This window comes from Trichechus manatus, unplaced genomic scaffold (assembly GCF_000243295.1).
Source record: "Trichechus manatus latirostris isolate Lorelei unplaced genomic scaffold, TriManLat1.0 scaffold00021, whole genome shotgun sequence".
In the NCBI taxonomy this organism is placed as follows: Eukaryota; Metazoa; Chordata; class Mammalia; order Sirenia; family Trichechidae; genus Trichechus; species Trichechus manatus.
The window spans coordinates 10,330,846-10,341,080 of NW_004443957.1; the positions used below are offsets into that span (position 1 = coordinate 10,330,846).

Genomic DNA, 10,235 nt, shown 5'->3' on the forward strand with positions numbered 1-10,235 from the left:
GTCACTCCTGAGGTTCACCATCCAGCCAAAGATTAGACAGTCCCATAAAACAAAACGAGACTAATGGGGCACAACAGTCCAGGGACAAGGACCAGAAGGCAGGAGGGGACAGGAAAGCTGGTAATAGGGAACCCATGGTTGAGAAGGGACTGTGTTGACATGTTGTGGGGTTGTTAACCATTGACATAAACCAATATGTGTGCTAACTGTTTAATGAGAAACTATTTGTTCTGTAAACCTTCATCTAAAGTACAATAAAAAAATTTTTTAAAAAAGATGGAGAATTTTGATACAGAATTGGAATCTAAAAATAATAAGCAGATGCACATTCTGAAGCTGAAATATATAATATCTAAAATTAAGAACTCATTGGATAAGACTAATCAGATACAGTAGAAGAAGACTGGACACAGAATAAGACAGAGTTAACTCAAAGACAAATTGAAAATATCCAAACCAAAGAACGTAGAGAAAATAAAATGGCAAGAACAGACCATAAGAGACTTGTGGAACACAAATAGTCTGACGTGGGTATAATTGGAGTCCTAAAAGAAAAGAAGAGAGAGATCAGGACAGAAGCAATATTTGGAGATAGAATGACTCATAATCTTCCAAAAGTGATAAAAGACAAACTGTATACAAAGTACATTAAGCTCAGGAAACCTCTCCTGACCATAGCATTTCTCCAGGGCCCCCATTCTCTAAAATTTATATTTCTGCCTCCTTTCATGTGAATGAGTTGACACGTTTTATTTACTTCCTCAGAATCTGTTCAGAAGTTTTTCATTAAGTATATACTCTGTCTCCTTGCTTCTTAAGAATAGGGGCTATTTTTAGTATTTCTTTTCTATTTCTCTAATATTTGATATAGTTTGCTGTATAGTAGTTGTTTAATAAAGGTTAACTTACAGAATTTCAATCTGTGTAAGAAACTAAGATGCTTAGCAGTATTCCAAGTGATTTTTATCATATTTATTTCTGAACTCTAGTAATATAAGGAAAACAGAAACCATACCAATTATTTTAATAAAGATAATTTAATATAAAGAATTGGCTAACAGCTGCAGTAACCCTAGGGCTGGAAAGGGGATTAGAGTTATTAGAACCTAGAAGCTTGGAGGAGAGGCCTCCACAGAGCTAGTACCATCAGCACCTGAGAGAGTGAGGATACCCAGCTGTTGCTGGTATTTATGGAGTTCAGAGAAGGTGCCCTGCACAGTTGTGACTCAGACATCCATGGAGGGGGTATCTGCCTCGCTGGTTTTGGCAGATTGTATTTTCCAGAGATGACTGCAACAATATCTCCTGTTCCACACACTCTTTGTATGTGACTTTGACATTCTTATGAAGAGGTAGGAAGGCCATGTTTTTACCCTTGAATCTGAGCCAGCTTATGACCATAGCAAAAATAGCACTATGTGACTTCTGAAGCTTTCACTTGGATTTCTTGGAATACTCGCTTTTGAAACAGTGAGCTATCATGTGATGGCCATACTGTGAGGAAGCCCAAACTAGACTGCATGGGAAGACCAAAAGAGAGAGATGTCCAGTCAGCCCCCAGCAGTTCCCACCCCCTGCTGTTCCAACTCCAGCTACCGTTTCATTGCAACCGTATGAGAGGCCAGAGCCACAAATGCCCTGTGAAGCCCTTCTTGAATTCCTGAGCCATAGAAACAAAAATTATTGTTTTAAGTCATTGAGTTTTGGGGTAATTTGTTATGCAGCAGATTACTAGAACACTGGTGGTAGTACCTCAGGAGTTCAGAGGAGGTGACTCAGACCTCTGAGAGGGCACTATGAGGCTCATTCTGGGAATGCTGAAGAAAGGCTTGAAACTGAAATCAAGTGGAACAGTCAGGGTGAGGGACCAGGACCACACTCACAGGAACGGCAGGCAAACAGAAAGGAGCAAGTCCCAACCCCCACACCCCCCGACTTTCAGTCTCTAGTTTTTCTTTTGGGCCAAAGCTAACAGAACTAGCTGGCCGAGGAGAAATGTCGTTTGCAGAGTTCTAGCCCCAGCATCATAAGTCAGAGTATAGAAAATAGCTTGATAATGCACAGGCACAAATCCTCAGATCTTTTTCTCTAATAACTAAGTAAAATATGTTAGATTCTCAGTATGGATTTGACCATACCAGGTCAGTGTATCCAGTATATCTTTGGTGTGATTTTAGACCTTAGGAAAAGGATTTACTTAATAAGAACATGCAGACAGCCTTTGGTTTCTCTGACTATAGGTATGATCCAAAGGAGAACAAGTGGACTCGAGTGGCTTCTATGAGTACCAGAAGACTAGGCGTGGCAGTGGCTGTGTTAGGAGGATTTTTATATGCTGTAGGTGGCTCTGATGGGACATCTCCACTCAATACAGGTTAGTCCCTCCCAAAGTCAGTCTGATTCCCCCAAACCAGCACATTTTCCTTAGGAGAATTCCTCTGTAAAAAGTATAGAGTCCAGGTTACCTTGTAACTTACTAGGAAAATACTTTATTTTCCCTGTAGGAGAGTACAACTCTCAGCTCTTCAACTTTATAAGCCAGTCTTCTATTACATTCCCAAAATATTTTTCTCCTTCTATGTTACAAGCTACTAGAAATGTATAACAAATAAAAGAACTATTTTCTGTGTATGATTATTTTTCTCCCCCCACCACTGCCACCACCTCTCCTCTCCTCAAAAAAAAAAGAAAAAGTCTATGTTATAATCTAAAAATAAAAATTTCTAACTAGAAACTGATTTATTAATCTTTTCTATGTTGAGATAGTGGATATTTTTGTCTAAGGATGTTGTCAGTGTGACTCTAGCCTCAGATTCATTATCAAATATCTTATCTTCTTAGTAGTGAAAGGTGCTGAAAGATCAGATAGTCCATTCCCCTCATTTAAAGATAAGAAGAGTTGGGCTGAGGGTCATCTAGCTAATTAGTGATATAGCCAAAACTAGAATTTATGTGTCTTAACCCCACCAACATGCCCTTTCCACCATACCGACCTGAAGGAAACCAGTCTTTTATGAGAATGTATGTGGTATTGCCCAAAGTTATACAAATCCTTCTCAGAAGCGAAAATCAGAGTGCTTATTGAAAATGTGTGAAATCACAAAGTTTGGGGGCTGTGAGGAAAACTAGAGATGAAGTGAAATGGTTGAATGGTCACTCACTGGTTTTTCATTTCCCTACAGTGGAGCGCTACAATCCTCAGGAAAACAGATGGCACACTATAGCCCCTATGGGGACCCGGAGGAAGCACCTAGGCTGTGCAGTGTATCAGGACATGATCTATGCCGTAGGAGGTAGAGATGACACTACAGAGCTTAGCAGCGCCGAGAGATACAACCCTAGAACCAACCAGTGGTCTCCAGTGGTGGCTATGACATCCCGCCGTAGTGGAGTGAGTGCCTCCTACTTCCCCAGTTCCTGAGGTTCAGAGCTTTGAAAAACAAGCACCAAGAGAGGGCTTTGCAGAAGGAGAGCTCTGATCTGTAAAATATTGTACATTGCACAGTTAGGAGGTGAACTGCTAATGCCTAGGTGTTTTGTTTTTCAGCTGTCTTATCTGGTGCTGTTGGGTCGCTTTTAGACAAAACAAAAACAAAAAAAAACCAAACCCATTGCTGTCAAGTCTGTTCCAACTCATGGCAACCCCATTGTGTGCAGAGTAGAACTGTCCATAGGGTTTCAAGGCTGTGACCTTTCAGAAGCAGATCAGCAGGCTTATCTTCCAAGGTGCCTCTGGATGGGTTCAATCCCCCAAGCTTTCAGTTAGTGGTCAAGTGCAAACTGTTGTACCACCCAGGGACCTGTGCAAAAGTATGGAGGTATGAAAATTGTATGATCCTTTCAGGGACTAGGAATTACTTCAGAATTACTACAGCATAGAGTATATTAGGAAGAAGGGGAAAATGTAAGAGGTGAGGCTAAAACAGTTAGCTAGAATGGATTTCCAGAGTGCCTGAATAACATAATAAGGACTTTAAACTTAGGTAGTCAGGAAGCTTATAAAATTTTTAAGGAGGAAAGTGACAGCATTGTTATTTTCAAAAGAGAATATTAGTGGAAATTTAGAGTGGATTAGAGCAAGCATATACCAGAGGAAGTGAAAGCAGTTTAGAGGTTCTTGCATACTCCCAGTGAATGGCTTTCCTAAAATTTGAGAAATATGTTTTGGACTCTGTAAATGTTCTAACTGAATGTATAAAGTTCCCATAATTTAGTAGATTTTTGTGTCATTACTTTTTTCCTCTATGTTCAAGTAAACCAGAATATAAAGCCATACAGAATTCTTTTATTAAAGAGACTTATCTAGAAACCAGTCTAAATTTTCCCAATAATTGTCTAGTTTCTCCAGCAGCCACTGTGTTTTCGTCCTGTAGGTTGGCCTGGCAGTGGTGAATGGACAGCTTATGGCGGTAGGAGGTTTTGATGGCACAACGTACTTGAAGACCATTGAAGTTTTTGATCCTGATGCCAATACATGGAGGTAACCTTTAAGCTGTGTTACAGATCATCTCACTACTGACTTGGAAATCATAGGCTTGAAATAGCCTGTGACCATCAAAATCAGGATGGTCGGTACACTGAAGTACCTCTTGCAATACTCTGAAGAGGACTTGAAGTTACCCATATTTGATGGCTCAGTTTGACTTGATTGGTCTAAAGTGGCTGACATCTTACAAAATTCTTCTCTTCGGTAACTGTCCACTTTTAAAATTAGAGCTTGAAGAAAAAGAAAAACATCTCCTCTGTAGCCCCATCATGTTCAGCTGAGGAAACTAAGGCATCAAGAAATAAAATGAGTTGCCTAAGCAAGTTAATGACAGAGTTAGGATTAGAACCTAGGTCTTTAGTTCTGAATCTGTCAGTGTAATTTTTTTGGTGTTTTTGTGGGCAGCTGTATGCCCAGGGAAAACAAATAGCAGTTGCTTATTTTTTTTAAATAATATTTTGTTTCAGTTTTAAACCTGTTTTTCCCTTGAGCTTTTAAAGTTAACTTAAATATATTTTATCATTCTATTTTAAAACCTAGTCAATTTTAACAGTCACTTTTAGTGGGGAGGCTACATTTATAGGTTAAATTTTACTTCACTTTTAAATTCTTAGACTTCACAATCCTATTCATTCAGTAAAGGTTTACTGAGTATTCTAGGCCCTAGGAATACCAAAGTGAACAAAATTCCTGCCCTCACGGAGCTGACATTGTAGTGAGGGAGACAGACAGAACCATGCCAGGGGGTGGAAGTGCTATGGTGAAAAGGGAGGATGATAAGGAGTACAGGGAGGTAAGTCAGTTTTAGAGGTGGTCAGGAAGGCCTCACTGAAAAGTAACATTTTAGCAAACCTGATAAGAGATAAGGGATGGATAATGGCGTGTTTTCATGAATAGAGGCCTCCCAATTGAGGGATTTTTTTTTTCCACTTCCAGCTTTTAATAGGAATTTTAGTTAAGCATAATTTGGGAAGTAAGTCAAATTTAGTTCTGCCACTTAATTACTGTGATCCTATGTAAGGACTTGTTTCTTAGGGTCACTAAATAGAATAAGTTATATATAACCAAGTAATCTCTCAACAGCTTATCCTCAAGAATTTCATGAATATGACCAAGTAATATTCATGAAATTCTTGAGGATAAGCTATTGAGATTACTATCTAAATTTTTACAATTACATATCCCAAACTTAAAACCATTTACCTCATAGCTGATAGACAATCTAGTATTCTTTCGTATGGAAATGCTTTATTTTAAAGATGATATTGTTCACATGTCACAAACTAGATACTGACTTTATTTACTCATATCCAGTTTTGTTCCATAAAGGGTTTGAGGAAGCTTACAAGATTACATAGAAGACAAAAAAAAGAAGAATAAATAATCAAGGAAGTTTAGGCAAAGGGAAAAAGTGGATGGGGAAAATAATATAGCCCAGGACAAAATTAGATGGAGAAACGCAGAACATATGATTCTGTGTTATTAGAAGCCAGTCAAGGTGTAAGGTTATGATGCAAAAAGTAGATAAGATGGTTTCCTATCCTTCAAACAGGCTCCCGTAAATGAGAGCAGTTCAGTGTCTGAAATAATTCGGCTACTTACCAGGGCTCAATTCCAACTTCTCAGTTTTAGAATGTATGAAGTTGAAAATATTAGTTGTGATATAAAACAGAGAGGCATGTGTTTGATTAACTCTTAGTTTATGGAAGAAACGGTGCTTTTTCCAGTTAGAAAATCTGATTTTGTTTCTTCCTTTGCAGGTTATATGGCGGGATGAATTATCGTCGACTAGGGGGTGGCGTAGGAGTTATTAAAATGACACATTGTGAGTCCCATATATGGTAAAAATCTAGAAGATGGTCATGTATACATATGCTCCTCTGTATTCTGGAGAGCTTTGACTTTGAAGCTTTGTACAACTCAAGAAAACATTACAACAAATTTTATTCTTTGCCGGTGCCTCAACATATGGAAATACAAATCCAATGAAAATACTTCACCTGCAAGATGCCACCTTTGCACAATAATTTTCAACCCTGTGCAGAAGAATATTTATTTTTGGTTTTAATTTATCATGAACTTTTTTTTGTACTCATCCTTCCTCCCACCAAAAAAGAAAAAAGAAAGAAAAATAAGACAGAAATTTGAAGCAGCAAAACTTTATTTTTAAGGTATTGATTACATTTGAAAATACTAATAAGAGGAGAAGGGCTATGTATGATCTGGGTTGTTATTTCTAACACTCCACCCACATGACTCCACTACTTATAAGGATTGCCTGTGACAAAGATATGCAAAATGTGTTAGCTAGCCATCATTCTTGCACTTAAAGCACCAGAAGACTTGGAAATTTAAAAAAAAAAAAGGAAACATCTCATTTTAAGTAGTACACTTCAAAAGAAAGACTAAATCAGTAAAATCAGGACTCAGTGCTGCAGTTTTCATCAGTGGAAGTTTGAGTCTTGTTTCCTTCTGTTATTTGAACCTAATTGTTTTCTGCTGTATTTAAAGTCTTTTTTCATAATACTCTCATAGAGTTTCTGCTAGATCTAGAGCTCTGCTCAGTGCCTCTAAAAAAAACAGCATATGAGTCTCATGCTGTCTTTGAGAATCACCCAAAAGAATCATCTGCAACTCTGCAGGAATTTTTGCCAACTGAAGCAATTTTTCTCCCTATTTTCTTATTGCCACCAAGGACCAGCAGGGAGAAATGTACTCTCCCCATCAGTGAATACTGTTATGCAATTCTTTATACGTGATGCTCAGGCCTGGTGAAGCTGAGGCTTACCTTTAATCAGCCTTCAAGGGAGTGAATTCTTCAGTTCATATAATAATACACATTAATGAGTATAAAACCAACTGAGGCATTTTATTAATAATATCTTGGTTCTTTTATACAAACTATATATCATTATCTTCATTCCACAAGGCCACTGCTACTACTTCTCTCAAATTGCACTTTCTGGTGAACAGTTAAAAATTTTAAGAGAAAAAAATTCAGTGGTTAAAGTATTTTTTTGTTTTTTGTTTTCATTGTGTTCATAGATAAATTTTTTTCAGTGTATTTTGCAGGAAAATGTTTGAACAAGACTTTAATCGCAACCGAAACGAATAACCTTCTCCACCCTCCCCCCGCCACAAAAATATCTGGCAACTTTTATGTTTACATTTAAAGATCATTTGCACCTTTACAAGGAAAAAAAATATGTATTTGTTAAACAATTGTTTACATGTATCATTTATGCTTTTTTCTAGCATGTATAACTTTTTTAAATAAAGGTAGTATTTACCATAAAAATTTTTTTTGGCTAATGCTTTTTATAGCCCACTAAGGATGTAGAGTCAAAATACCATGATTTAAAGATACTAAAAATAATTGTGTGATTATGCCGTGAACCTAACATAGCTAGGTTAATTTGTTTTCAGTTTTTAGATTGCTTTGTTTTTCCCTTTTAGTTTCATAATTATATGAAACATGGTTCCAAGCTATAAACAAGGAACATTCAAATCAGTCTAACTTCCATTTCTGTCCCCTGTATTCAGTTCCTTCCCCTTATGAGGAACCACTTGTATAAGTTTTTAGTTTCTCCTTCCATGGTTTTTTTTAAAACATAAGGAAATACACACACAGGTATACTCATTCTTCCCCACTTCCTTACATAAAAGGTAACATATTATATACTTTGTCCACACCTTGCTCCTTTTCATCTCCTGGAGAGGTGGTGGAATATTTTGGAAAAGGATAACAGTAATTGTGGCACAACATGAAAAATGTAATCATCATTGAATTGTAAGCATGGAAGTTGTGCTGGCTAATGTTTCAGTGTGTATATTTTCACAGGAAAAACAAAACAAACAAAAAACAATATATCCTGAAGATCACTCCATGGCAGTATATAGTTTCCTTAATCCTTGTGATAGTCTCATAGTAATTCACTGTGCAGCTATACCATACATACTTTATTCAACCAGTTCCCCTCTGATAGGCATTTGGGTTTTTAGTCTTGCTATTACAAATACACCCACTCCTCACTTATTGACAAGGTGAGGCTCCAATGACCAGGTCATTTTGTGAAAACTGGCATTATGCAAAAATGGAAGATGACTATATCATTACATATCTGCCAAATTACATAACTGCCAAACCACTGAGAATCATGGCCCGGCCAACTTGACACATAACCATCACAGCCAGCGTTACTCTCACCTCGTACTTCAGCATTTGTTAACTGCCAGACATACGTCAGTCGTTGATGCGCAAAATAGTCAGATAGTAGATTTTTTACTATTGTCGTAAATGCGAAATGTCAGATAAGACGGTCAATAAGTGAGGAGTAGGTGTAGTGTCGTGATCAAATAGCCTTGTGCATGTTTCATTTTGTATTTTTGCCGGTGAATCTTTCGGATAGAATCCTGTAAGTGGGATTGCCAGCCAATAAGTAAATGCACACAATTTTGCTAGATATTGCTAACTTTTTCTCCATAGGGGTTGTACCATTTGTAATAACCTGTCTTCCCAACTTCCACTCTCGTCCACCTACAGCTCATTCTCCCTTAGCAATCTTATAAAATACAAATTGGGTCATATTACTCTCCTGCTTAAAATCCTTCAATGGCATTCCATTACATTTAGAATAAAATCAAATCTCTTCACAGGTCCTACAAGAATTTAGATGATCTGGATCCTGTCTGTCTTTATCAGCTAGGATTAGTTTTGGCTATGAGCAAAGGAGACCCCAAATAACAGTAGCTTCAACAAAATAGAAGTTTACTTCTCTGACACTTAAGTCTGGAGGAAGGCCATTCAAGGCTAGCATTGGACTTCAGCTTCAAGAAGTCCTCAGAGCACAAGCTCCTCCCAGACCATGTTCCACCATCCTTAAGACCTGACCCTCATCCCCATGATCTAAGAGAGTAGCTAAAGAACCAGTCATTACATCAGTGTTGCAGGCAGCAAAGATGGAAGAAGGGATGAAAAAGAAAAGGAGCAAGGGATACATGGCAGCTGCTTTTTAAGGAAAGTTCCTGGAAGCTCTACATGATACTTCCATTTACATCCTATGGGTCAAAACAGTCATGACTATATTTGCCTGTGAAGACTGAAAAATGTCTTTATTGTGGGTAGCCAAGTGTTTAGCCAAAAATTGGTAGATATTGGTAGAATTCTCTGCAGCGTAACTTCTTCAATTTCATCTCATACTACCCCCACCCCCGACTATGTTCCATCCACACAGACTCCTTTTGTTTCTCAAGCCAAGCTCTTTTCCTACCTCAAGGCCTTTGCTTTTGCTGTTTCATCTGCATAGCACACTCTTCCTCAGATCTTTATGTCTGATTCCCTCTCATCATTCAGAACTCAAAGGTCACTTCCTCTGAGAAACCTTCCTGACTACTGTACATAAAGTAGGCCCCACCTCAGTCACCCTTTTTCATATTGCTGTCCCTTATCTTCTTCATAGCATTTATCACTATCTGAAATTATTTCCTCCACTAGAATATAATTTCCACAGGACAGGGGCCTTTTTTTAGTCTTCTTCACTGCTATATCCCTATTGGCCAACACAATTCTAAGCATATAATAGTAGGAGCTTGATATTAGTTGAAGAAATGAATGAATGCTCCAAAGCCCATTCTCTTTCCACTATCTTTGCTGCTTCTAGTATATCTGAAATAATGTCCCAATTCAATCTTTGCTTTTAGAATGACAGCCTATTAAAATTACTTTCTTTCACATAAGATTTTTAAAAAC

General features: G+C 37.8%; 1 protein-coding gene across 3 annotated transcripts in view; it reads left to right on the forward strand.

The window, feature by feature from the left end:
* Positions 1-7,811, forward strand: part of KLHL20 (kelch like family member 20) — a 69,025-nt gene extending 61,214 nt beyond the window's left edge. Inside the window, exons 9-12 of one of the 3 annotated variants that reach the window (XM_004372825.2) lie at positions 2,241-2,374; positions 3,183-3,391; positions 4,374-4,480; positions 6,247-7,788. In XM_004372825.2, the coding sequence (XP_004372882.1) occupies positions 2,241-2,374; positions 3,183-3,391; positions 4,374-4,480; positions 6,247-6,331 (535 nt within the window). In that variant the 3' untranslated portion in view covers positions 6,332-7,788. Of the gene's footprint in view, positions 1-2,240; positions 2,375-3,182; positions 3,392-4,373; positions 4,481-6,246 lie in introns of all 3 variants that reach the window. The other 2 variants (XM_023728041.1, XR_002823481.1) reach the window with 2 other exon arrangements.
* The last annotated feature ends 2,424 nt before the right edge of the window (positions 7,812-10,235 follow it).